General features: G+C 34.7%; 3 protein-coding genes across 19 annotated transcripts; 1 reads left to right on the top strand and 2 right to left on the bottom strand.

Annotated features, from left to right (window-relative positions):
- Positions 1–7,133: 7,133 nt before the first annotated feature.
- LOC121268364 lies at positions 7,134–13,185 on the top strand. 12 transcript variants are annotated; one of them, XM_041172590.1, is made up of 9 exons: positions 7,134–7,350; positions 9,193–9,247; positions 9,337–10,440; positions 10,528–10,819; positions 11,015–11,224; positions 11,413–11,586; positions 12,007–12,207; positions 12,309–12,422; positions 12,675–13,185. In XM_041172590.1, the coding sequence occupies exons 3-9, from the start codon at positions 9,377–9,379 to the stop codon at positions 13,038–13,040; spliced, it is 2,421 nt and encodes an 806-aa protein (XP_041028524.1). In that variant the 5' UTR covers positions 7,134–7,350; positions 9,193–9,247; positions 9,337–9,376; the 3' UTR covers positions 13,041–13,185. The 12 variants fall into 12 exon arrangements, with proteins under 12 accessions (XP_041028524.1, XP_041028526.1, XP_041028525.1 ...); XM_041172600.1 differs by having other exon boundaries at positions 7,135–7,350; positions 9,193–9,301; positions 9,616–10,440; XM_041172596.1 differs by lacking the exon at positions 7,134–7,350 and adding an exon at positions 7,435–7,931.
- A 961-nt stretch (positions 13,186–14,146) lies between these two features.
- Positions 14,147–17,389, bottom strand: LOC121268366 (probably inactive leucine-rich repeat receptor-like protein kinase At5g06940). The gene is made up of 2 exons (XM_041172603.1): positions 15,008–17,389; positions 14,147–14,748 (listed from the first exon to the last, which is right to left on the bottom strand). The coding sequence occupies exons 1-2, from the start codon at positions 17,289–17,291 to the stop codon at positions 14,360–14,362; spliced, it is 2,673 nt and encodes an 890-aa protein (XP_041028537.1). The 5' UTR covers positions 17,292–17,389; the 3' UTR covers positions 14,147–14,359.
- A 6,544-nt stretch (positions 17,390–23,933) lies between these two features.
- LOC121268375 (zinc finger A20 and AN1 domain-containing stress-associated protein 8-like) lies at positions 23,934–26,090 on the bottom strand. 6 transcript variants are annotated; one of them, XM_041172621.1, is made up of 2 exons: positions 26,012–26,090; positions 23,934–24,832 (listed from the first exon to the last, which is right to left on the bottom strand). In XM_041172621.1, exon 2 carries the CDS (start codon positions 24,798–24,800, stop codon positions 24,282–24,284), a length of 519 nt encoding a protein of 172 aa, XP_041028555.1. In that variant the 5' UTR covers positions 24,801–24,832; positions 26,012–26,090; the 3' UTR covers positions 23,934–24,281. The 6 variants fall into 6 exon arrangements, with proteins under 6 accessions (XP_041028555.1, XP_041028554.1, XP_041028557.1 ...); XM_041172620.1 differs by having other exon boundaries at positions 23,934–24,816; positions 26,012–26,084; XM_041172623.1 differs by having other exon boundaries at positions 23,934–24,827; positions 26,012–26,083.
- Between the last annotated feature and the right edge of the window lie 1,412 nt (positions 26,091–27,502).

Below are 27,502 nucleotides of genomic sequence, written 5' to 3' on the forward strand. Positions count from 1 at the left end.
TTTTTGCTTTACAATCACAGAAGATGTTATGCTTTTGTTCTCTTCAAATTGTTTCTTACTTGAATAGTCGCCAGGAAGCCCAAGATTCGATGGATGTGCTTAGGCAATGATGGTCACGTTACACTTGTAGTTATGATTAGGCAGTCCAAAAAAGAGTGCTTTTTTGGGTGTTGGATTGGTGTTAATAGTTTTTGGTGCCCTTTTCCTTTGTATGAAGCATCAAACTGCAAACTAAAAAGTAAAAGAAAAAAAGGAGGAGGATAAGCTTTTGGTACATTCGATCTTTTATGGTCCAAGGATTGGCATTTGCCATTGTCGACGCAACAAGCAAGTAATAAATAAATGAAAGTTTGATGTAAAATCCCAATATCTGCAATAACTGGCCCATAGCTGATATGGGTCCGTCCGGGGCAGTAGCCCTTTAAAGTTAAAAAAACCAGAGCCTTCAGTAGCTTCAAGCTCCACATCTCAGCTGGCTTTGTCTTTGCATCGAGAGAAGATCTGCGTAAATATTTGTCAATCAAATTAATCATTATGTTCTTTCCATAGGTCACCGGAAAAAGCAAATAAAGAAGTGTTTAGGAAAGTTCCAAAACTGTTATGAATATAATCTGCATGCAATTATAAATAGGATATGACAGTTCAAGTATGAATCTAATATGTAAGTAATCATATCTAGGATACGACACTTCATTAATGGTGGTTAACTCGTATTTCAATAGAATTAAAGAAAATGATAATGATATTCTTATTAATTCTTACCATCTATTTATTATTTATATTTTTTTTAATTTCTTTCTTTCTTTTACAAATAGAAATTCTCTGCATAAGGCATCTACTCCTCTGTCAAAAACTCGTACTCCTCTGCACTCATCCGTCAAAAACTCGCCAATAGAAGCTCTGCTAGGCACTTCTCTACTTCTGTCTAGCGTGTCTCTACAGTGTATTTAAAATTTTTATTTATTTTTATTATTTTCTGAAGTATGTTTTTAACATTCTTTATTATTAAGAAAAAATTTAAAAAATATATAACTACACTAATAGCCATTTCTTTAACCATTAAATGATGTTTAGATATAAAAATACTCTCAACTCATCTCATCTCATCATTATAATTTTTCAAACAATAATGATATTAAAAAATAATATTATAATAATATTTTATTCAATTCATTTAAAATTATTTTATCTGATTTTATTATCTAAACTAATCCTAATAAAAAAAAGTTAAAATACTCGAGCAGATGAATGCATAGGAGTAGGAGAGTGATGCGACTGAAAAGAAATAAACTCAAAAAATAAATGAAATAGTGAAAGGGTGGTAGGAGAAGATAATAAACTGCACAAATCTAGAACAAACAGACGTTCAAAGAGAAAGATCGTTTCTCCCATGGCATAAATTTATAAGCTTTCCAAAAACAATATCTGCTATTCTCAATGCATTTTTTTTTTTTTTAATATCTGAATGCATAGTAAAGAGCTAAAGGTATAAAGTTAAAACGTGAAAAATAAATTATTTTTTATTTATTTATTTTTAATATAATAAGATATTGGTAAAGTAGCATGCAGATGTCACTCACATTCATCTTCATAGGCTGCTCAGGAAAAGGCATTTCTAAAACACGAGGAAAGCACAATATTTCACGTAATTCGTGACAGAATCGCATACTAATAAGTAGAAGGCAAATAAAAAGTTTGCCTTTTAAAGTGGATGCATCAACCAGTCCTATTTCTACTTGCTTCTCCAAAATGAGATGATATCATATTGAAATAAATTAATGTAATATATTAATTTATAAAATTATTTTTATTATAAAATAAATATTCAAAATCAAATCAATTTATAGAATATATAATTTTCTAGGACCCGGACATCAGTATCTAACCCACTAACGTAGGACCCACGCTGCATACATCAACAGTCTCACTCTCATGTTTGCCTACCACGCGTCCACATTCGCCAGGGCCCCACTTACCAACTGGATCCTATTAAACTAAACTTTTTTTAAGTTTTGTTTAGAAGTTAAATTTATCTCAATTTATTATTATAATTTTTTAAAATTTTAATACAAAATATAATAAATAATTTAATTTTTTTAAATTTTAAAATAATAATAATATTAAAAAATAATATTTTATCATCTCAATTTAATTCAGTTCAATATTCAAACGTAATCTTAATATTAATATTTCTATCCTAAGATTTGGAAATAGTTTTTTTACAGCTTTCTATATAAACTATTTGCATCTAAATTCCAAAAAAATAAAAAAGGTCGAGATTTAAATAGTTGTTTAAGATATCGTTTAGAAATGATAGTTGCAGTCGTGAATGCGCAAGCGTCACACAGTTATTTAAAAAAAATAAATAAATATGAGGCTCACTTAAAAAAAATTAATTTTTTAATAATAGACTCTACTTTTTTTTAAAATGATTATATGATATTTGCGCACTCCACGATTGTATATAGTATTATTCTATCGTTTCTTTTCATAATTATAATTAACTTATTTCATATAATTTTTTCTTATCTAATTATTATAAAATAAAATAATTAATTTAATTTTTTTTTAATCTCAAAATTAAAAAAAATTAAAAAATATTTTTAAAAATATTTTATTTAATTTTCATCTCAACTTATTTCTTCTCGTCCAAAAAGCGAGCTTAATAATCTTAAAATTTTTTTGAAGCGAGTTTAGATTGTCGGTGCCTCTCTAAAGTTCAGAGAATCCAGACAGCTTCTTTTGTCCCTCACCAAAGGGTGACGGAAAAAATGGTCACAGAAATGTGCGGGTTTCTGACTTCCAGTTAACATTTTTGTCGGTGTGGCTTAAACGCATATATATAATGGAAATTGAATCAAGGCTTTTGTTTATCCTAGTCTATGGAATGTGGGGCAGTGTAAATTTAATATATTAAAAAAAAACACAAATTAAAAAAAAAAAAGAACATGTTTGATACACATATTAATAGGTAGACTTATCCATCATTTTCCGTTTCTATATCATGCTTTGGGTCTCCAAATTGGAATCCAAATAGTGACTTGAATGAGTTTTTTTATTTATTTAGTAATTAAGAAATTATTTTTTAATAATTTTGTAAATTTTTTATTTTTTTTAAATGCTTATGATGATTAAAAAAATATATGAAAAAAATAAAAAATTAAAATACATTATTTGGTAACTCTATTTAGGAAATTATTTCAGTAAGTGTAGTAACTCTTTCTATATAGAATTGATATGTTTGTGTATACGTATGTATATGCGGTTGATTTAACATGTTGTAACGATTGGACAAGCTACCTGCCAGTATTAAAGCGATCACATGAGTAAGTTGTGCAGATTGTCGCCTGCATGCCTGGAAATACTACCTTTTGACTCTTTGAGGATTAATTCTGATTATGAGTTGGCTGTAAAGTTGAATGAAATACAAAGAACGAACAAAATCTGAAAATGACTCGAGAAGAAAATCTTAAAAAACCAAAGAGACAGAAAATAAATGGACCCAGATCATGGGGTTAGTGTTCAATTTGTACTCCATTTAATCAAATAATCTTTTTGTGTTTTGGTCTGCTCGATCCAAACGTACGTCTCTTCGTATAATCCTGGCCATGCCTAACCAGTTGGCATATATATTTAACAAGTTGCTTAAGGCGGATGCTCCAGATCTCAGAGCTAGTACTGTTCTATTATCTACATATTTTTTCCTGCACAGATCTCATCTTTCAGATACTTGGCTTGTGGACTTGCTCAAGATTGACCCCAGGCCAGCCAACCATTTCTTCGGGGCCAAAAAAAAATAAAAAAAGAGGTTCTTACAAGTTAAAAGTAAAGTAATGTAGAAAACCACTCTCCAGCATTTCTCTCTCAGCCGTTTCTCTTTATCGCCTCTCCCAGAAAATTATTTTTGTTCACCGGGGGGAGGGAGGTTGATACTTCAGCTCCACCCATCTCCCATCCTCGCTGGCCATGACCTTTATTTTCGTTTATCTATATTTTTTTCTTTTTAGTTTTTCATTAGCACCGTTTAACTTTGTCTATCTGTTGCTTTTTGGCGACCTGGGGTGGACACGCGCCCCTTCTTCACCTTTCCCAGGTGCTGATCGTCAAACAAGCGGAAGAAATTTGCCTATCGATGCAATGCGTTTGCCTCACACGCGGCTTATGCTGCGCGTGATCCTCACGTGCCACCTCGCCTTGGAGAGCACTCTTCCACCATGCGTGGAAGTTTAGGTATCTATAGCTTCAGATCTTCCAGATCCGATTGTTCTCTTCACTCTATTTGTGGTGCGTGGCCTACACGCGCCACCACCGCCAATAACGCCCCCTCGTCGGCAACTCGTCACAATTTTCGGTTACTACACTATGTTCTCGCTTTCCCTAATTAAGGATCGAGTAGAAAGTGGATGTGACAGTTCTTTCCAACCAATCTAGACCGACACATTGCAGCACACCCTTTTGTACTGCGCAGGGCCAACTCAAGGTATAGGCAACTAAGGCCACCGCCTAAGGCCCTCCACCTTAAGTAGGCCCCCAAATTAAAAGAAGAAAATAATTATTATGACACTAAGAAATAAACTATAGAAAAAATATTAGTTAGCATAAAAGATGAAAATTTTTTATCTAAAATAAAATCAATCTTAAATGGTAAGATTTGTTTAAAAAAAAACAAAACAAAACCAGTCAATATAAAAGTTTTACTAAAAAAAAAATCTTACTGCAAAATTTTTAGACAATAGTAAAATTGGAATAAAAGTAACAAAATGATGAACGGAGATATATTACTCTTGAATATTTGATAAAATATTATGTTTATTTTGATATCGATGGCCTTATTTATTTTCAAAATGAAGTATTAAAAGAAGTATATATGGATAAGGGATAATATTCCATATACAAAAAATTAGATTCTCTTTCCAATTGTTATAGGACTTATACATATTTTTAATCAAAACAATATTAATATTTATTTTGCATCTCATAAATTTTCAATAAAATTTATTATATAATAATAAATATTTTTATCATTTTTAAATTAAGGCATCATGTATTTAATAATCATCTTACGCCACAAAATATATTGAGCTGCCCCTGGTATTGCGGCTTCTAACTGCAATTTTATAGTCTGCTCATCAGACTATTTAAAAACTGTCACCAAACGGTCTTTTCTTGTGGAAATTGAGTGGGAGTTAATATTTTGGCTTCAATCACCCTTTTTATTTTTTTACTTTTATGTTGTAATGTGTGTTGGTTTTGAGAGGACTGTCGGTGACTCTATCTTACCGAACTTATTTTTTGTATTTATTAATTTAGAATAAATCTTCACAACCTCCTCACACTCCACACTTCACATTTTTTATTATTATTATTATTTTCTTTTATCAAATATTTATTATATGAATAATAAATAGAAAATTTGAAATAATTTAAAAAGAATAAACTTAAAAAAATATTAAAAAATTTAAAAATTTAAAAATTTAAAAAAATTTGAAGTGTGGAGTGTGATAGAAATTGTGTAGTAAAACATATTAATTTATCTATAAATATTTTACTTGTCGAGGAAAAAAAAAAAAACAGGTTATGCAGAAATACTCGTTTCAGCATTTAATGCATGTTGTTGTTTTTAATGTAGTCGTCCTGTTCTCGCCAACGTGAATGCAACCGATCGAAGTGTCTATATCGGTGGAAAGAAAAGGGTTTGCTAATATATAATGAGTAATGTTAAATATAATTGTGAAATGTGTAAATATTGTGTCATTTTTTTTAAAAAAATATAAGACATTATTAATAGATTAATTTTTTATTATATAGCTCCTTTATTTTTATAAAAAAAAAAAAAAAAAAAAAGAAGTGTGAACATCTCACAATAATAAATATCATTTCTAATGTATAATAGACACTCTGGAGGCCTGACACTCTCTTTAAACTATTAATATCAGTATTAATTATGAGTTTATGATCATGGCTAAGTCCTTAATGTCTGTTCAGAGGATGCAAATGCATGAATGTTGTCTTCCAAAAAGCAAAAGAAAAAGAAAAGAAGAAGAAATATGTAATGATTATAGAAACTGGGGGAAAGTTGGCTCTCACTCTAGTCTAGTGTACAAAACAGATAAGATCGTCGTCCTTAATTCGCAATAAGAAGATAAACACTGCAACTTCCTCGGGACCCCTGAGCAAGATGATCCCATCCCATCACTTACAAACCCAGTTGGCTTGGGCCGACCTAAAACTCCTCCCCTCTCCAACGGTTTAATAACATTCCTTTGCTTTCAAAATAATTTATTGTTTATAACAATTTTTTTTTTAATAAAGAAAAAAAAATCTTTTAATTTGGTTGGGCAGAGAAAAAAGATTTTCAATTATTAATGAAAATATTGGATATGTTGGAATATCATATATATATTTTTTTTTCCTCTGCAAATAAGGCTTCATTCCAGATAGTAAATTACAAGCATTGTCCAGGTGCGTCTGTACCACTATAAAAATTTACAAGATAGGGATATGCTTTTATATAAACAATTGGAGGCTGCCTATTGTGCATTCCGAATACACGTATCGATTGAGATTTCGATGAATTTTTTTAATTTACTTATTTAAAAAGGTGTTCAATGAATTCTTGATATCTTTTATGATATGCTGGACAATCCAATCTGAAATACTTTCTGGGTCATTTATTGCTTGTAGTGTTAGAAGATCATATATGTTCTAATATTGTTTGGTTTATAAAAATTATAAAAATATATTCTATAAGCTTATATAATTTATTGTTAGATTATAAATTATTTTTATTATAAATTAGATTAATGTATCACATAAGATTGGGTTGATTTGCAAATTTTATTTTTTTACCGTTCTTCTCCAATTATAAAGATATCAATTAAATTGAAAAATATTAGAGAGACAGCCAAAAAAAAAAAAGAAAAAATAAAAAAAGAGAAGGATCAGAGACAACGACGATGTTGGTAATTCAACTGAGACAATGATGGCAGTTTAGGTATACCAAAAAAATGTGCACATAACGCTTGGAGTAACCGGTAAAACCCGGTGGATTTCCTCAGCACCGACAACGCCTCCCGGTCCCCTCAACCAGTCCGTAGTACATCAAAGTCCACGAAGCCTCCACGAATCACAGCAACAACTCTTGCCGTTTTAAATGTCCACCTTCCCGCACTCAGCCCCGCACTGCCAAATATCCTCAGAAAGTACAGCCTTCTTATAGAGATACCAATCTACCATTAAGGGAGAGAGAGAGAGAGAGAGAGAGAGGAGGTTTTAATGCTCACATAATAAATCAGGAAGATTAAAAAGTCTGATACCCAGCATTATCGAAGCGAGGACCAAAAAGCTGCGGTGAGTTTCAATTTTCACTTTGGCTCTTTCTTTTTGTTTGGCAGTTTTTCTTTGTAATTTACAGCTATTTTTAGTATTACTGTCATTATTGTTTCGTCATGGTTTTTCTCCGTTGGTCAGTTGAGTACTGCCGCGGAAATTGACAGCAGGGGAAACGCATTATTGCTTTGTTCTTTAAAAAACTGAGAAAAATATGTGGTCCGAAGGAAGCTTTTGATAGATACCTAGCTAGAAACTGAGAAATGTATGTGGTCCGAAGGAAGCTTTTGATAGATACCTAGCTAGATCCTGTCTCTTTCTGTGCAATTTCTCTTCCTTCGCTTCAGTCTCTTTGTGTCAGGGTCAGCGAGGCCGTGTTGTTAGTTTCTGTTTTGGCTGAACTTCATGTTTATCTCTCTCTCCTCTCTCTTTGTTCTGATTGTAAAATTTGAAACTTGCTGAATTGTAAGTTGTAATTCTTGGATTTTGGCGTTCTCACTGTTTGTTTTCGAAATTTGGATCTGGCTTGTCAACTAGTAGTTATAGTTTTGTCGCTGTGCTTGGGTGAGACTGAAAATGGAGGAGATCAGGTTCTCGAAAGAGTAAGTTTTTGGTGTCGTGATTCATCCAATTAGAACATGGAATTCTATGTGGTTTTAAAGTGCAGATTTCATGAAATGGAGGTGATGAAGTAGGAAAACTCTGTTGCTTCTTTGATAGCTAAGCCTTGGTATCGAAGCCTCGTTACAGTTCCTATCCGGTGACTCGTCTGGTCCATCGGACGGTAGGTTTCGTTCTACGTGGCAATGACGACCCTTCCCCCGTGCAGGGAGTCTGTGAGTGCTGGACCGCTGGTCAGGTCACTTGAGTGGTTCAAATTCTCCCCTTGTTTGTGGTTATGATACAAACCAAATCGAATAGTTAAAACGCCGTCGCTTCAATCCTTCCGCGTGACCGTTTGATTCCGATCCATTTTTGCCTGTCGTCGCGTTGAATGAAGCAACTAGTGCCCTGTTTATCTTTTAGCTCAGCTCTTCCAATAGCGTTTCTTTTCCCTTTCCAATTTTTATGCGTCTTTAGAGGTCCTCTGAGAAAGTGGAACCAAGCTTGAACATGAAATTAATCCTGGTCTTAGGCTACATAGTAAATGAATCAAGTTAAGGGCTGTTTGGATAGTGAGATGAGATGAGATGAGTTGATATAATTCATGAATAGTAGTGAGATTATTAGTTGAAATTAGATGAGATGATGGTTTCATCTCACCTCTGTATCCAAACGGACCCTTAACACCTTAGTGCTCGACTTGACTTTCTGGTTTGAGGTCCTGATATTTTTGTAAATTTTACAACATTTTAGTGTGTGTGACCCTTTCATGCGGTTGGTAATTCAAGCTAATATCCTATTGGGTCAACCTTTACTTCAATACTGAGACAGTATTCTCCATTGGTTGATAATCAAGAATCACCTTTGTGCTTGCTTCTATTCTGTTCTGGGGTTTGGTCTAGAGGAGTACACTAGATGCTTTCTTACACCTTTATCTTCGTGAATACATAAACTTTCTGGTTAGCATCTAACTTTATATGAGTTGTTTAGCTGTAGCATGCTGAATGGTTTAAATACTTGTCTCCTGTCCTTTTGTCTCTTTTTATTCTTCCTGCATCTCTCGGGTGCCTTTGTTGTTACCCGTTTGATTGTTTGCTGACAAGTTGAGTGATTGCTTTAAATCCTTATTATTCTTACCAGCGGGCTCATGTTTGCGTTTAGTTGAGAAAATTATATGGGCAATACCCAGCCCAATGGTATTTCATTTTGTTCAATGTCTGGCATGTTCTTCTAATGACCCAAACTGGTGCCTTGTTGCAGCCTTACATGAGAAGTTTCTGGCACGTTAGATGAGGAGGAACTTATTCCAACAAAAGTCAGTGCAATTGTGCATCTAGAACTGGCTATGTTCTCAAGGAGCTTTCCTCGGGTTGTTGACTTTTAATCTTTTCTTCCTTTTCTTAGGTTTTTCATTTGATTGCAATCTAAGAAGGTAAAACCAAGTATGAAAGAGATTGACAAGAAGAAAATTTCACATAACAACCAGACAAAGCGTTCTGGAAGGAGAGACAATAAACTTCATCAAGAAAATGTCAGTAAAACTTTGAAAGCAAAAGAATCCCGTTCTAAAGCATCATTCTCTAAACCAGACTCAAGTGCTTTAGTAATTGATTCGAACACCGGCACAGAGCCCTCTGAAGTCTATGAAAACGTGGTTATACATTATGTGGATGATCTCAACAGGTTTGAAGAGGCACCTCGAGATTTGAGAACCAATGCAATGATCTCTAAAGAAAGCAAGGATGAAGTTGTAGATAATCCTTCTATTGATTTGGAGAAAGATCCTAACGAGCGGAAGGAAGAAGTGTCATATTCAGAGTCAGTAAAAGATTCAATATCGTCTCAAGGGGATTTGCTGACTGCTGATTGTGAGAATGTAGAAAGAGCTTCGGGCCTTGAAAGGAGTCCCACAGGTCCTGGCAGATCAAAAGAGAGATCTGAGCCCCAATCAAACCAACCCCAATCTAAAGAATTACATAACACTTCTAAGAAATCCACCAGTGCAATTAGGGGGCCTCCTAAAGTTGTTGACCAAAGTTCTTCCGAGACTGATTCAGAGAAAATGAAATTTGCTTCTGAAACTTCATCAGAATCTTCTGCAGGAGTTGATGATAAGCCTGGTGAAGAGGTAAAAGAAGTTGATGTTTTGGATGGGGCCTTAAATAGTGCTCAGAGTATTGGAACCGATGGCGACATAGTTAATGCTGAAGAAAGTGATGAACATGAGGATGAGACAGCTTTGGAGCAAAAGATTGAAGAAATGGAAATGAGAATTGAAAGACTTGAAGAGGAGCTGAAAGAAGTTGCTGCTCTTGAAATTTCTCTCTATTCTGTGGTACCTGAGCATGGGAGCTCAGCACATAAGGTGCACACACCTGCTCGGCGCCTTTCTAGACTCTACCTTCATGCTTGCAAACATTGGACTCTAGACAAGCGAGCCACAGTTGCTAAAAATACCATATCGGGGCTTGTTTTAATTGCCAAGTCCTGCGGTAATGATGTTCCAAGGTACATATAGCTAGATTTCTTTGAACTTTCTTGTAAAATTTTGTAGAGTGTAAAGCTAACAAATATTCTATCCTTCTATGTTCCAAGGTTAACCTTCTGGTTGACAAACACTGTTGTGCTGAGGGAGATAATCTCACAAGCATTTGGGCGTTCCCGTCAGTTCAGTCCAGTGGCAAGACTTTCTGAGTCAAATGGGAGTAGCAAGAGCAGTGAAGGGAAGTCTACAACATTGAAATGGAAGGGTGGCTATGGTAGCAAACAGGCTAACGGTTTTATGCAGCTCGTTGAGGATTGGCAGGAGACAGGAACCTTCACGGCAGCATTAGAAAAAGTTGAATCCTGGATTTTCTCTCGGATAGTTGAGTCAGTTTGGTGGCAGGTAAAAGCCGAATAATTAATTAGTACAAAGTAATCTAGATGCTATAACAAAAACATGGTGATCATCCAACGAAGCAATTTTTTTCTTTTTAATTTAAAATAAAATTCTGCTATTTAAGCTTTTGTATAGCCATTAGCTCATTTCTAACCGACTATTATTGTTATGAATGACTTTAACCACATTTTGAGTTTTCAGGCTTTAACTCCGAACATGCTCTCCTCATCTGAGAATATGTCAACCAATAAAAACATTGGAGGGTTGTTGGGACCAGCCCTGGGTGACCAGCAGCAAGGCAGCTTTTCTATCAACCTCTGGAAAAATGCTTTTCAGGATGCTTTTCAAAGGCTATGCCCTGTTCGAGCAGGGGGGCATGAATGTGGTTGCTTGCCAGTATTGGCAAGAATGGTACGAAGCTTTTAACAACTGTTTGTCCTTTTTCCGTCACTTCAATTTCTTTGTCACATGCACTGAATTAGAAGTTCATGCTACCCAATTTTCTCATCTTCCTTCATGTCTTAGCAAACTGTCTTCTATAAGCTTCCTTAAGTTCTATTTACTTTGATGGATTAATTAGGTGTGATTCCTTTGATTAGGTTATGGAACGATGTGTTGCCAGACTAGATTTTGCAATGTTCAATGCTATTCTGCGTGAGTCTGCCCATGAGATTCCAACTGATCCTATTTCAGATCCCATTGTTGATTCCAAGGTTCTGCCTATTCCAGCTGGAGATTTGAGTTTTGGATCTGGTGCCCAACTCAAAAATTCTGTATGTATTATGTTTCAGTTTACTGTTATGTGGTTTGCATAGTTTATCTAACCATTGCCTTAAAAAGTTGACTGCCTCATCTATTGAGATCTAGCCCTCTCAAATATGAACTGATTTTTCAGTTTGTTGGAGAGAGTTCATCACCAATTAGTTCAATTTGACTTATAATATTTCGAGTCCAGAGAGTAATTTCTACTGAAATCAACCTGAATTTTGTTTTTTAGAGCTGATTTTTCAGCTCCAGTAAAATCTGTCTACATCTGTATTGGAAAAAACTGAGAGAGAGAGAGAGAGAGAGAGATGTTTGGAGTGCAATGTCTCCTTATCAATGTGACCTATCAGTGTATTAGACCATCCTTGGTCTATAGATTTTAAGGAATTGTTATTCTATGAGTTAACATGAGGCTACCCTTCATGCAGATTGGCAACTGGTCTAGATGGCTTACTGATATGTTTGGCATGGATAGTGATGATTCTCTGAAGGAATATCAGCATGGCAGTGAGGATGATGACATGCAGGGTGGAGCTAGTGAACCTAAATCTTTTCTTCTTCTTAACGAGTTGAGTGATCTCCTGATGCTTCCAAAGGACATGCTTATGGACCCACCCGTTAGAGAGGAGGTCTGTTTCAGTACATTAAGGTTGAATAGGCTTTAGTTTCTCATCTATGTTGAGTTTCATATCTCTAACTTGATTGAACTTCTTGGTCTCGTGTTTTCTAGGTGTGCCCATCAATCAGTCTTCCATTGATCAAACGGATACTCTGCAACTTTACCCCAGATGAATTCTGTCCGGATCCTGTCCCAGGAGCTGTATTGGAGGCGCTGAATGCTGAGGTATAATTTACTTTAAACGAAACCCTCATAGCCGTCTTAAAAATCTCGTTTTGGTATCTCAAGCTCCAGTACTTGCAGAGTGGTGCATTTATGGTAGATAGGTTTGGAACATTAAATAGATCCCATACCAGATGTTTGCAATTTGCATAAAAAGGATTAGGTGCCTATAGAGGCCTGATCAATTTTTCCTCTATTATGAAGAGATTATTGCTGGTAACTAGTCTTTGATGTATGGCTATTTCCTTTGATTAGAGCATTGTGCATCGGAGATTGTCAGGAGATTCTGCTAGAAGCTTCCCTTATACAGCTGCACCTCTTATTTACAACCCTCCTTCCTCCGCTGAGGTGGCAGAGAAAGTTGCAGAGGCTGGAGAAAGACCTCCATTGGCAAGGAGTGCGTCTGCGGTACAGAGGAAGGGGTATAAGAGTGATGAAGAACTAGAGGAACTGGATTCTCCTCTTACATCCATCATTGAAAAACTGCCTTCTTCACCAACGATCACGGCAAATGGAAATGGTAAACAGGAACATACCGATTATGCCAGCACAAATGCAAGGTATGAACTCCTTCGCGAGGTTTGGTCCGGTGAATGTCAAAAGAGGGACTTGTATATTTAAATTTGTTGCCTTTGTTCCCTCATTTATTTTCACAATTTCATGTCTCTTCTTGGTTGTCTTGTATTGTGGCCAAAGCCCAAGCCCTAAGGCATCAGCTTCTTTGTATATTAGACAGTGTTCAATTACCATATTCAGTTTCATGATTGATTCCATTCCATGAAAATATATATATATATAATATAATATATATATATATATATAATATAATATATATATATATATATAGAGAGAGAGAGAGAGAGAGAGAGAGAGAGAGAAGGTCCAACTACTGCTTGCAACATTCAATCCCTCTTCATCACCATGGCCATGGCTTTTTAAGCTTCACGGTGAAGGGTTTACCTCCATAATTCGTCCTTCAATTGGAAATCCACCATCGCAGCCATCAGTGGAGTTCTTGTTCGTCAGCATCACATTCAATCTCTCCCCCTCTGTTAAATGTCAACCCCTGATATTTGCTTAAAGGGAAAATGATTTACACATAATATTTCTTTACAAAAATATAAGCTTTATTGGTTTGATTTTATTAAATAGAAGTGATGATGTTCTTTGGGAGTTTGCGAAATGAGGTCATGCCTTGAGAAACGAATGTACGGTTTTCAAGGATACCTGCAGGCCGAAGGACTTCACGAAAACAGTTTATCTGTAGGAATACTGGATAACCCTATTTTCGTATCCACCGAATGAGAGAGGTGATATAGAAACAACCATGCCAGTATTACATTATTGGATCCAATCGACAAAACCAAAATCCAAAAACCCCACACCCATTGCAAGTTTTGTAAATACAAAACAAGTCTCACACATTCAAGTCAGAAAGGTGCAGATCTCTGAATTCTGATATTTAAATCTTGAGATGTATCCATAATGAAAATCACGAGCATCAATCTCCGACCTCATGGCAAGCAATTTGAATCGGGGTTTCTTCTCAAAACACAATCTACTTCCATTCCATATGAGTATCAGAAAGTCATGTACGCCCAACCAATTCAAGACAATCTGTCCAAATAAACGCAATTGTCTGTCTCCCGAACCAAAACATATTGTTACTTTCGGTTCTAGAAATCCTGGTTCAGATAACAGATAGTTGCCAAGACCACTGGATCAAGTTCCTTAAAACTGGCACTCATGACCATTTATTATTAGCACATTGTAAAAATCTTGTATTTCTATCAAACAGAATCCCAAAACAAATCCTGGTGCAGACCAGAAACTACCATGCCCAAGTACATGCTTTTCTCAATCAGAAGTCAAAAGAAGGAAAAACAAGTTGGCTTTACATTAAGACTTGAAAAAATAAGGAAAAAGGGGGGTGGGGGGTGTTAATTCCTTGGTTCAATGTTCAGACTGGATAAATCCTCTCCAGAAGTAGAAAACTCTCTACTTGGAAGGGGGGTCCTTGAGTCTAGGGACTGGAGTGCTCTCACAACTTCAAACATCGATGGCCGTTTCTCTGGCATCATAGATGTGCAACGGAGAGCTATATCTAGAGCCCCAAGCATCTCTTGTTGTGCAGAATCTGATATTTTGGGGTCAAGCACTTGGTATGCTCCATTGGTAATGTTAACTTTCCTTCGCACCCATTTGACAATATCAAGAGGCTCTGCTGGTTCTGCTTGCTCGGCCTGTCGGCCGCTCACTAGCTCTAACAGTACGACACCAAAGCTGTAAACATCCATCTGCTCCGTTGCCTTCTTACTGTACCCATATTCTGCAATAAAGACCCAATAAGATCATCAAGACTCGAATCATATGATACAGATGAGAAAGGGTGTGTTTTAGAGGTGACTCATCATGTAATCAAAAAGGAAAATGTAAGCAGTAAAATTTTTATGGGGGTAATTTCAGCAGTATACAGAATTCAGGCATTCAAATACCACTTATGTGGTGTGACCTAAGACAGGGTTACTCTGTGGGTATAGGACACAAGCTGGCATAGTTGAGGCACGGTTTCAAGTCGGATCCCTCACCTGGAGCATTGTAACAGGATAATGCAGACTCCGAGGCCCTGGTTGACTGAAATGCAGCTTCTCCCACAACTCTGTTGAGTGCGAAATCTGTGAGTTTTGGTTCAAAATCTGCATCCAACAGAATGTTATTTGATTTGACACTTCTGTGAAGTAAGCGTGGGACATAATCCTTCTGAAGGTATGCTAATCCCTGAGCAACCCCGATGGCAATTCTCAATCTCACGTGCCACTGCAGCTGAAAACCTGGTCTGTGAATCAAATCCCCTAAACTCCCCTTCTGTAAGAATTCATAAATTAGAAAGATTGAATCATCAGAATGGCAAAACCCAAGAATCTTAACGATGTTCTTATGCCTGATCTTGGCTAATGTCTTAATCTCAGCCTTCAAACTTTTAAATGACTGGCTCCCATAATTAGCAAGTTTCTTTATGGCAACAAGTTCACCACTCGGTAAACCTAAAATGTAAACTCTACCAGAAGCTCCACCACTTCCCACCACAGTTTTTTCATTCATTCCCACGACCAATTCATGCTCAGTGACTCTAAGAGGATAGAAGACTACCAAGCGCCGACTTCCCATTTGAGATTTTTGCTTGGAATATCTATGATAGACGAAGAACCCAGCAGCTATAATCAAAGTCCCAAGACCAAAAGCTACAGATATCAGAGCACATGTTAATGTTGTAAAACCAACAGTTTCATGTCTTGGCTGGTCATCAGAACAAGCATTGGGCAATCCTGGGCCACAAAGTCCAGGATTTCCTTCCAGAAATGAAGCAGGGAGACCTGAAATCAAAGAGTATGGAACTCTACCGGATAGTTGATTGAAGGATACATTGAACAGTGCAAGCTTCAAGTTCTGAAGCTCTTGGGGGATGGGACCGGTGAGATTGTTATCAGAAAGATCAAGGTAAGTTAGCACCGGTAAATCAGCAAGGGATGGTAGAATTACTCCGGTAAGACTGTTGTCTGATAAGGACAACGAGACTAGCTTCCTACACTTCTTCAACTCTGGAATTTGGCCCGAAAGATAATTGTGAGAGAGATTTATTATACTCATAACAGGTGAATCACAAAAGTTTGGAGGAAGTTCACCATATAAACCATTAAGAGATGCAGAAAACCTGTATAAGCTCTTAACCAACCCAAGACCCTGAGGAATTCTACCAGTGAAATTGTTGCTATCCAGCTGAACTTGCTCCAATTGAGCAGCCATTGATATTGAATCGGGTATTTCTCCAGAAAATCTATTATTTTCAGCTCTGATAAGCTTAATTTTGGTCAATGACCATAAACCATTAGGGAAATCACCAGATAACACATTGTTCTGAACCTGAAACCTCTCAAGATTTATACATTCACTAATGGAGTTGCCTATTGAACCGCTGAAGAAATTTGTATGGAGACTCAGGTTTATAAGGCCTTTTCCATTGCAAACGCCATTGGGAAATGGCCCCAAAAGCATATTCTGGGAAACATCAAGAGACACCAGGTTCTTGAGAGAAGATCCTAGTGTCTGAGGAACCTCACCACTCAGATTGTTTTGGGAAAGGTCCAAAATGGTCAAACTTCGCAAACCCACAAAAGAGTCGGGGATTTCACCATAAAAACCAGAGCTTTGCAAAAGAAGCTGCTCCAGCTTCTCAAGCTTCCCAATGTCACTGGGAAGCTCACTCATCAAGTATGCATTGTGAGACAAATCAAGAACAAGAAGCTCAGATAAGTTCCCAAATACAGCAGGTACACTACCTGAAAGTAAGTTGTTTCCCAAGTTGAGAGCTTCAAGATTCTGCAGTAAGCCTATGGTTTCTGGGATCTTTCCCTCAACATGGTTTCTGCTGAAATCAAGCACTTTCAAAGAACCAAACTGAGAAATCTGAACTGGGATTGGACCCGAAATGAGATTATTACTGAGATTCAGAGTTTCCAAAGTACTGCACTGAGAGAGATGAAGAGGAATGGGCTTATGAAAAAGATTTTCAGCAAGATTGAGGTGAGAAAGATGGGGAAGCTCACAGATTGAAGATGAGATTTCACCGGAAAGGTTTAGGTTTTGAAGGTTGAGAGAAGTAACGGAGAGCGACGGTCTGGGATTGCAGGTGATTCCAGTCCAGTTACAATAATGGGTGGCTGAGGCATTAGACCAGGAAGAGAGATAATTCTTTGAGTCTACCATGGAGGCCTTGAAGGTTAAAAGGATATCTGCCTCAGATGAAGCTGAGTTAAGAACGAAGAATGTGCACATTAGAGAGAGAAGAAACGGGTATTTGCAGGTTGTGGCCATTGGAGGTGGCTGAGAGAGCTTGGGGGGTTTCTTTTCAATCTCTCCTATATATCTGTGAAGTGAGAGAGTGGAACTCAGAAGAATAGATTACAAGATATTGATGGGGTCAAGAGTATCTTTGCAAAGTTACAAAACGTCATCATTAACTTTTGAGGATTTCTTATAAAGGTCGAACCTTTTACATAAAATTCTACAAGCCCAAAGAAAACTTCCTCCTCGGCTCCTCCCCACTGTTCCTTCCCCAAGAGAAAGAAAACGAAAAGAAAAATAGTCAAACAATTTCTGAGAGTAAAAATTATATTTTACAATAGAAAATTATATACCCATATTATCATTTTACTTTTATTTTATTAAGTGAGATATAACACATTTATTAAGATTAAATGATTATTTATTATATATTATATATTTTTTTATTATTTAATAATAATAAATATATCACATATTATTTAATATGATCAAAATAAAATAAGAATGTGACGTACAACATTACTTAACAATACTGCACAAAATGTTTTGACATTTTAAACGTAAATAAAAGGTAAAACCTAATGACTAGCATTAATTTGGTAGCATAGGTCAGGCTTAAGCAGATCCTCAGAGAACAGTATTTGATATGGGCATCTTTGGAACTTTATTATTTAATCAGTATATTAACAGAAGTAAACGAGATTACTCTTCTTCAGCTACTTTCCTAGCTTCAGGTCCCAAAAAAATCACTTGGTAGTGTGTGAATTGTAAAAAAAAAAAAGCAGAAAGAAAAGCATCAATGGCGTTTCATGCTCAGGATTAACATTAGCTACATTACTTACCACTCTATTTTTCTGTGTTTTCCTTTCAACTTTATCCTCATGTTTTCGTTTCAACTTTGTCATTATTGTTGTAAGTTGGAAAAAGAATCCTAAGAAATTGTTAGACAGGATTTGACCTTTTACCGACCATACCAGAAACCTTATTCATTCTATAGTAAATTGTAGAGCTGGAAACCTCAAGCCATTAGAAATAATTTAATTTAACTATTTATTGTCGTATTTTTACAAAATCAAACAATAAAATTAAGAACAGATTTGTATTGAGAGATGAGCTTTACTATTTATTATTATTCATAAATTTCAACATGTAAATCTTATTACTATTTAAAAACTATTTTAACTCATCTCAATCTAATCGAGTATTATATCTTAAACAACAGAAATCTCCAACAATTAATCCCCTCCATGAGCTGTCCTGCTGCAGTGGCCGTCATGATTCTACCCACTGGCTTGAAAAATATTTACCTGTGTTTATAAAAAGAATATTATGTGAAAAAGTATAATCACGATTGAGACTTCAAAAAGAAGTGGGGAAGAAGAAAAAAGAAGACTTTCTCGTGAATGTTACGTGAAAGAGTGCAGACAAAGAGTCCACTCTTTTCAACGACATGGATATGTTAATGTCAACAACATCTTTATTATAATTATTAATTAACTAAAAATAAACTAAAGACAATGTCAATACGGGAGAAATCAATATGAAGATTTTGAAAAGTCGGTTGATTAAACAAAAAAGAGACAGAGGTAGTCAGAGATATAGGCAGAGCTCTGCTCTAAATATGCTGAATTATAAACACGGACGGAGCATTTTAAAAAAAATATTAATATACTAACTAAAAATTTTTTATATAAATTTTAAATTTATATAAAAAGTAAATTTATAATGATTTGATACTTTATATCAGATTATAAAATTATTTTTAATATAAAATAAATAGTAACACATAAAATAACTTTAAATTTATTTATGTAATCTCTTCCTATATTAGCAATTATTTTTTGAAATAGCGTGCAAGGCTGACGCATTTTAATACTGCGAATATATTTGTATCAGGAAAGATGAACTGTGCCAATGTGAAAAGAGATCGACGGTCGGTGACTTAGGCTAACCAGCTGTCATCCACTGCCACCGATTGACCAGTAGTGCATTTACACGTGTAGCTTTTCTCCCAAGTTGACTTATTTTTTCAACTCCTCCCTCTATTTGACCTTTTTCAGTGAAGGAAGTCCGGTGTAAGGGCACCTTTTATTGCAGTCTCTCTGGCAAAATCAACAGAAATTTTTTGCTGTCATGTCAGCTTCCAGACAATAGTTTTCTGTCAGACTAATGCCCTTTAAATAAATCTTACTGATAAAAAAATATATTTATATATATATATATATTTTGAAGATTGAGATCTAATTTTTACAATCGCGTCTATAGAATTTTTTTATTTGAATTTTATACAAATTATTATTTTTCTATGAATAAATGAATTAGAAATCTAATCATTGATTTTTATGTTATTTGTGTAATAGTATTCATCGAGTGATTCATGTAGTAATAATAATAGACAAAACAACAGAGATGTTAATGGATTAATTAAAAGGAAAAAAAAGAAAAAGAAAAAAGACTAGCTAGCAACGTGCCCGGTAATTAAGAAAGCCATGTTATACAATAATAATTAGCTACTAACGTGGTCAATATGGCATGATAGAAGGCAGAAGGAAACTCCATAATTCAATGCATATTAATTATCTTCATCCCACCATCGATATCATAAACAAAAGGACAATAATGCATTATCAATAGCAGTCACCGACACAATATTTTGTATTTCAAGCTGTTAGGTTAGCAATTGTATATATATATAATATGTAATTTACTATGCAGTAAATATTATTCACTCGACAGTTAAAAATTTTAGTAGTCTTTTTTTTTTTATAAAATATCGGGTATTTTTCATATATATAATCGGTGGATATAATCGGCATGCAGTCGTCCATATCACATCAGATTTAAAATGAATTTTTCCTTTTTCATAAACTCAATCTCTCTCTCATAAGCTCGGTCTTTCTCTCTCATCAACTCTATCAACTCGGTCTCTCTCTCCTCAGCTCTTCTCATCTCTCTCTCATTAGCTCGGTCTCTCTCTCATCAAGTGTCTTCACATTAGTCACATTTATACGCCGTTTACACAAGACGTTTGCAACAAGTATTTTTCTTTTTCATAAGGTTAGAGATGTAAGGTGTAAAATAATATATAATGAATGATGAAAACAAATTGTTATACAATATATATTTATTTATTGATTCATAATAATTATGTCCATCACTAACTCGTCAACCCTTTTTATGCATTGGAATTATCATAATTTAGGCTACTATACATTTTATTTATTTATTTATATGGGCACCTTGATCACGAGTTATTCCATAAGATGTCAATCGGTTGAAAATTTGTTCAGCACTTGAGATCACTTTTGGCACGTAAATCTACACTAATAAAGCCATGAATAATAGTAGTTTATACACTGATGTTCTTAAATTTTTTAATGCATCCCAATTTGTTCCTTTTCAAAAGGTATTTTTTTTTTTTTTTCCTCAAAAGTTAAAAGTATATCAATGTTCTATGTTATAAAAGGGTCAACTTTCGGAAACGAAGAGAGAGGGATTAGGCATCCAAGGGCACACATATGATACACATATATCGATTTGGACCTTGGATGTTTGTGCTGTTTATTGTTGCAATATTCCCCAGAAAACAAGTCCCAACAAAAGGATTTGGAGAGTGCCCCTTTTTGTCTTTGATGCAGAAACCAGACAGGAGTCGGTGGGGTGAGTGAGAGTAGCCTACTATCAAATTTCACTTATTGCATTGAAGAAAGCTATATGAATTTAATTTAATAATACATACACTCCATAGCCTATAACCAACATTGCTTTCAGCAGATGGTGGAGAGTGGGGACATCTCTGTTCATTTCTTCATGTTGCTTGCCACGTTTATGTTCCCTCTGATCCTTTATGCCCTCCCAACTTTTTTTTCTTTATTGGGTTGGATTTTCTTTTAGATGAATGCTATGTATTAATCACTATTTATTTCTACACTTCATACTTATAATTTTTTCACAGAATATAAGGATGCTGTGAGGATATTTTTGACGTGGAATGTGAGGTGGTGAATAGTAATTGACGAGAATTTGCTCAGACCGGAACAAGAGGTACATACAAGATTGATGCCACAGAGACAATGTAACATTTATTTCCAGTTTATATTATAATTTATCACGTAGAACAGTTCTTGCAGCGTAGATCCAGGTTTTAAGTTTTTTGATCTTGAGCTAAAGATGGGTTGTGGAGCAACAACAAAATGTAAAAAAGCATACAAATTCTACAGTATTATGTCGAGTAAATTGACGTAGTACAAACATATTTACTGTTATCATTAGTAGGACTTTTATCCTGGAGCCTTCTGAAGGGTATATTGCTGTCCTCTTTTCCCTGCGACGACCTACTGTATTAAAAAAGCAATTGCACAACCACTCACGAACAAAACAAGGAAACAAGCAGCATCAAACAGTCTCCCCTTTTCTTTATCCTTTAACGGAAGTCAACTTACTTTTGTCTACATTAAATCGTTGAAAATTCACATTAATAGGTCATTCCACGCTCCTCGACTGCATACAAGCAGCTGGGTTCAAAACATTTTCTAGTGTTAATGCGAGTCGATAACAAAATCCTGGAAAAGCTCATATACAACCAGCACAAAAATCTAGAAAGGAACTAGCAGGATCCTCCAACATGCAACCTCAAGGAATGATGCCGTGGTCATAGGATCAGCCTTATAAACCGGAGGAGTAATTTTAGATATGAGTTGTGTAAGCATGGTATATTCATTTTGTCATTAAAATAAATGAATAATACTAGATACAAATTTTAAATAGATAAATTTTATATAAATCTTTTATAAAACAATAAGTCTTACTAATAAATAATAGTTTTTTTTACATATTTTTAAAGTGAAGTCTATTTTTTTATAAAAATTTATATGGAACTTGTCTATTTAGAATTTGTACAAATTATTTCTCATAAACCTAATATGGCACATAATTTCCGTTCAAATACCAATGATACCATAAAAGAATGGTAACTTGAAATACCAATGATACCATAAAAGAATGGTAACTTGCAACACCTCAGTGCTGGCATTACATCTTTTTCTATATGCTTTGTTTCGTATACGTACTGTAATCCCATCATAACGTTGTTGCTTCACAGGAAATCACTTGCTAGTACGATTGTTCATTCTTAAAAATTATTTAGGCTCGTTTGATATATAAATTCATCTCAATTTATTATTATATTTTTTTAAAATTTTAACATAAAATATAATAAATAATTTAACCTTTTTAAATTTTAAAATAATAATATTATTAAAAAATAATATTTTATTATCACAACTCAATTTAATATCCAAACACATCTTTAAACTCACGATTGGGGAACGCAGGAAACCACAGATCGTAACATTACGATCTTGCCGATTTCTGCATTGTCGAGAGAGAGAGAGGGTTCGATTTTCATCTCGTTAATTCTTTCTTTTGAGGCCATGATGCATCACCCAAAGACGAAAAAACAACTGAAAACAGAAAGACACGGAGAGATATCTCCGGCCCCAGACAAGCCCAGAGATGACTTGTCGCAGACGGAGGTACACAGGCACAATACGAGGAAAGCCATGCCTGTCTTCGTTGGGCTCGAGGCGTCCCTAGAGCACCATGCCTTCAATTTTCATTGTCAACTCATCTTTTTAACAGCTACAGATTCGTCCCGAGTTATGAGATAAATTTAAATAAATATTAAATAAAATATTATTAAAATATTAATTTTTAATATTTTAAATTTTTAAAAAATTATAATAATGAAATGAAAATTCAAAATCCATTCGCTTCTAGGAGTTTATCTCAATTTTATTTATTTATATTTATCAAATGAAGGAAGGTGAAATAATAGATCTACAAAACAAGGATAAAATTCCATAATCCATTCGTGGTAAAGCTAATAAGAAGACTCGGAATCATTAGTCTCTGGAAAAACGATGCCTTGAATTCACACCGGAATGGTAATTGGATATACATTATTCAATAAGGAGATCATCAGAAGTAGCCGCTCATTGTGATACCTGATAATTACGTTGTTTCACAAGCACAACTCTGAGATCAGAAAGCATAATAAAACACGCATTAATCCATATAAAAGAAGCACTGAAATGCTGAGGAACTACCTTGGGTGATCAATCGCATGATTCTTCCGAAACATTGCACCACCCAAAACCAGAATTTTTCTAGGCCCACTAGCCGAAAACAAAGTGCCAAGATTATTTTAATTAGAAAAGTTTCAAGGCTTCCTTAATCCCTGAATTACCAATATTCACACCTACAACCATGGATTTTTCTGAGTCTAAACACAACCATACAAATGTTTTACTACCCTTCTTGGTTTCGTTATGAATAAAACAGGATCTATAAGTTGCAGACAAACAACTTCCAACTGAGCCTTTTTTTTTTTTTTTACAAGTAACTTTCAACTGAGCCTTATCAATCACCACCATTCTACAGTCTCACAACTCAACTCACAACTAAACCAACATGGCTCCTCGAGATATTCTATGTAACAGATAATATAATTTCTGATGGGTAAAAAAATCGACACGTGACATGTTGCCCAAGGTAGTTTGATAAACCAGAGTCGCAACTAAGCCCCCAAGTAAATATAAAAACAATGAAAATTATCCAAGATTCAAAGACATGGTTTTAAACCCAAGAAGAGCATTATACCTGTAGGGAATATTGAAAGAAATGCCCATAACATTGCATACATGCATGAAACAGAGAATACCAATTTTTCAAGTACTTCTGGAAAGAAACGCAGCCAACCGAGATTTCACATTACAGGTTAACCCCAAATATGTCTATCAAACCAGCACAAATAAAGACTTTCACACTGGAGCCAAGAATGGTGCCCTCACCAATAAACAAGGAGTAGACTTCTACAGATGTCCTCACTATCATGACTTGGAACCATTTTTCTCTGTGGAGGACGCGTACAAGACAAGCAGCCAACTTATATAGAGACACGTACATGGAGAAAGAAGCATCGCACTTCAGGACATAAATCTTCACTTCAAACTATTGGCCCTATATTTTATCAAGCTTTTCTGCCTTCACAACAGGGTTGGCTTTTGCAATAGCATCCCGGGCATTTGACCTATAATCAAAGGCACAGTCATGCTTATCAGAATAGCGATGAATTGCACAAAACAGGTTTCCACACTTGCAATTAAAGCCGGTTAAACCAACACGCTTTCGACAAGTCATGCATCTACTTGGGCCCTCTTTCATAGGCATCTGGAGGGAGTTGCTTGAGGATGAATCAGTCGACGTTTCTATTGAAAAGATCTGTCTCTCCACTGGTCCAGATTGTACATTCACCGCATCCATAATGACAGGCACCTTTTCATTACTGCTAGAGCTGCCATTCACTATGCTTCCTATTGATGATGCCGCAAGGTTGGCTTGCTCCTGCTTCAGGAAAACGTCCTTGTAGCATTTGGAACACATATTCATTGTCGCAGCCCTTCCAAAGAAACCACAGTTATTAATGCAAAGAATGGGGCGTTCAGGAGCTTGGCATCCTGTCTCATCGTGAGAATCCATCTTCTTCTCTAGTTTCCTGCAAGAAAAATTAACTTGAAATCCAAAACTGCAAATCAGATGCAAGAATGAGAGAACCATCATCCCAGCAAATAGGAATCCATATTACCCAGGAAGAGAAGTATATACTTCACAGACCCACGAGGCCATGCATACATAAGTACAAGCAAACGAATGGGCAAGTCCAGGTACATGGAAAAGGTAATCAGGGAAGCAAAAAAAGGGATACAACTTGCACAAATCTTATTCAATTCCACAAATCTTATCAATTTCCTTACAACTTGTACTATGACATATGTGTCAGGGCTGCATACGGAACAAATAAAAGCAGTGAATAGTGGAGACACATCGACTTTCCAAATAAGATTGAGAGTTGGCAGGAGTTCAAACAGCAAGAAAATGCAAAAAATGCAGAAACACCAGTTTTTTTTCCTTTTTTTCAGGGGGTCATCTCTCTAGCATCCCCGCAAAACATTTCACGCAGACTCTACATGGATGAACATCTTCAGCTCTCATATAAATCAAAACAAGTCTAGCAAAATCATGAGCTTTCTTGAACAATACTCTAATAAAGCCAGCCCCGTATGAAACAATCAGCATAGAATTTTACCCGGTTCAACATACCGAAACATCAAAATTTCCTTCATATAACGATTTCGACAAACGCCAACCAAATTAATTTTTTTTTTTTTTTTTTTTATAAGTAATCGATATTATATAAATAGAGATAGGCAAAACCCAAAGACACAAATTAAAAATATTACTAAATAAACAGCCAAAACCCTAACTTCATCTTCTCCCAAACATTTACCCATCACATAAAAATTGCTAAAACATTTTTATATCAAACCCAATTAGCCCAAACTCAAAAAGAATCACCTGCTTAACAAGTAAAACTAGTCATCTTCATAAATAAATAAAAAAATCAAAATATACCACCATATATAACTGTCGAATATAACATACGTTCGCACACACGGGAAATGAAACCCTCAAAAGTATAAAGAAACATATCAAGAAACGCCTCGTCTGTTTGGTTTCGCCGATCTCGGTGCATAAAATCGAGCCAGATGATTACTACAAGAAATGTTTTCCTTTTTATTTAACTGAAAATAAAATATATAATCCCAATCGGGCATAAATTTCAAAAACCAACGAGAGAGGACAATAATTTGAAAAAAAAAAAAAAATAGAGAGAGCAAGAAAAATCTTACCCTGGATCGATCAGATAATTGAACGAAAATCGGAAAAATGAAGACCAGGAGAGAGAGAGAGAGAGAGAGAGAGAGAGAGGGCGGGGGGGGGGGGGGCGAGGGTAAAAACGTTAACAAGGCTGTGTTTGTCTGTTTGCCTACTTAATTTAAGGAAAAGAAATAGCGTGTCTTAAAAAATTGAGTAAATAGGATAGTGATTGGTTTATTGCCTTATTATTACATGTTTACTACTTAGGTATCGTTTAAATTTAAAGATAAATTGAGATGAGATAGATTATGAATCGTAATGAAATAAGTTATGAATAGTAATAAGATTTGTGAGTTAAAGTTGATGAATAATAATGAATAGTAATGAGATGAGTTGAGATGAGTTGAAATGTGTTGAAATAAATTGAGATAATTTACGAATACAAACTAGGCTAAATGTATTACAAATTTTTTTTAAATATTTTTTTAACATTTTTAATTATTAAAAAAATTAAAAAATATATATAACTTTATTAATACCCACTTCTTTAATTATTAAGTAAAATAAAAAATTAAAAAAAAATCAAATACAAAAAGAGTAGTAGTGTAGTAACTCTATCATTATTCTTCTTCTAATATTTAAATATTTAATTTTCAAATTATTAAACTTATATCAATTCAAAATTTCTTTATACATAGAACTCATAATTTTTTTCAATTCAATATCTTTTTACACGCGAAATTCATAACTTTTTTTAATTTTTTATAAATATATATAAATTCATCTTAATATTAAATATATTTAAACTCATTTTAAATACTCTAAGGCTTCGTTTGTAACTATAAATCATTTCAATTTATCTCAATTCATCATTATAATTTTTTTAAATTTCAATACAAAATATAATAAACCATTTAACTTTTCTAAATTCCAAAATAATAATAATATTAAAAAATAATATTCTAACAATATTTTATCATCTCAACTCAACTCAATTCAACTCATTTCAACATTCAAACACAACCTAACTCACTCGTCCACTGTTATGAATTTAACTTCACTCAACTCAAACGTCCAAACGCACCTCCTAAAACAACTTTCATTTTCTCTGCCAACTGACAGGCGCTCTCCGCTGAGTTGGTGGCGCGGGATTCATTGCCCTTCCGACAACCTTTGATTTACAGTTTTACCACTTTCCTACGTAACGCTTCATGTGTTTAAACTGGGTTGGGCTTGGCTGGGCTGATCCAAAGGGCTGGGCTTGACACCTCGGCTCGTGTGTTTAAAGACTTTAAAAAAATTTTCAATAGACTTTAAACCTTGTATAACCACTTTGTTTGAAAAATACAAGTACTATTTATCACTGATGTGAATTGTAGTTATTTATTTATTTATTTTTCAAACATTTTTAAATATCTTTAAATATTTTTTAAAAATAAAAAAAATACACTATTTCATTAATAGTTACTCATTTAATCATTAAGAAATAAAAAATAAATATTAAGTTATTAACGTACAAAATA

The sequence above is a fragment of the Juglans microcarpa x Juglans regia genome, chromosome 5S, assembly GCF_004785595.1.
Source record: "Juglans microcarpa x Juglans regia isolate MS1-56 chromosome 5S, Jm3101_v1.0, whole genome shotgun sequence".
NCBI lineage: Eukaryota > Viridiplantae > Streptophyta > Magnoliopsida > Fagales > Juglandaceae > Juglans > Juglans microcarpa x Juglans regia.

What these genes read in the sequence shown, in the direction of transcription:
- LOC121268375 (XM_041172621.1), bottom strand. Translation starts at nt 24,800, where the DNA reads ATGGATTCTCACGATGAGACAGGATGCCAAGCTCCTGAACGCCCCATT.
- LOC121268366 (XM_041172603.1), bottom strand. Translation starts at nt 17,291, where the DNA reads ATGGCCACAACCTGCAAATACCCGTTTCTTCTCTCTCTAATGTGCACA. An exon ending in ATCCTGTTACAATGCTCCAG is followed by an intron (nt 14,749 to 15,007) that starts GTGAGGGATCCG and finishes TCTTTATTGCAG; the next exon opens with AATATGGGTACAGTAAGAAG.
- LOC121268364 (XM_041172592.1), top strand. Translation starts at nt 9,377, where the DNA reads ATGAAAGAGATTGACAAGAAGAAAATTTCACATAACAACCAGACAAAG. An exon ending in ACCCACCCGTTAGAGAGGAG is followed by an intron (nt 12,208 to 12,308) that starts GTCTGTTTCAGT and finishes CGTGTTTTCTAG; the next exon opens with GTGTGCCCATCAATCAGTCT. An exon ending in TGGAGGCGCTGAATGCTGAG is followed by an intron (nt 12,423 to 12,674) that starts GTATAATTTACT and finishes TCCTTTGATTAG; the next exon opens with AGCATTGTGCATCGGAGATT.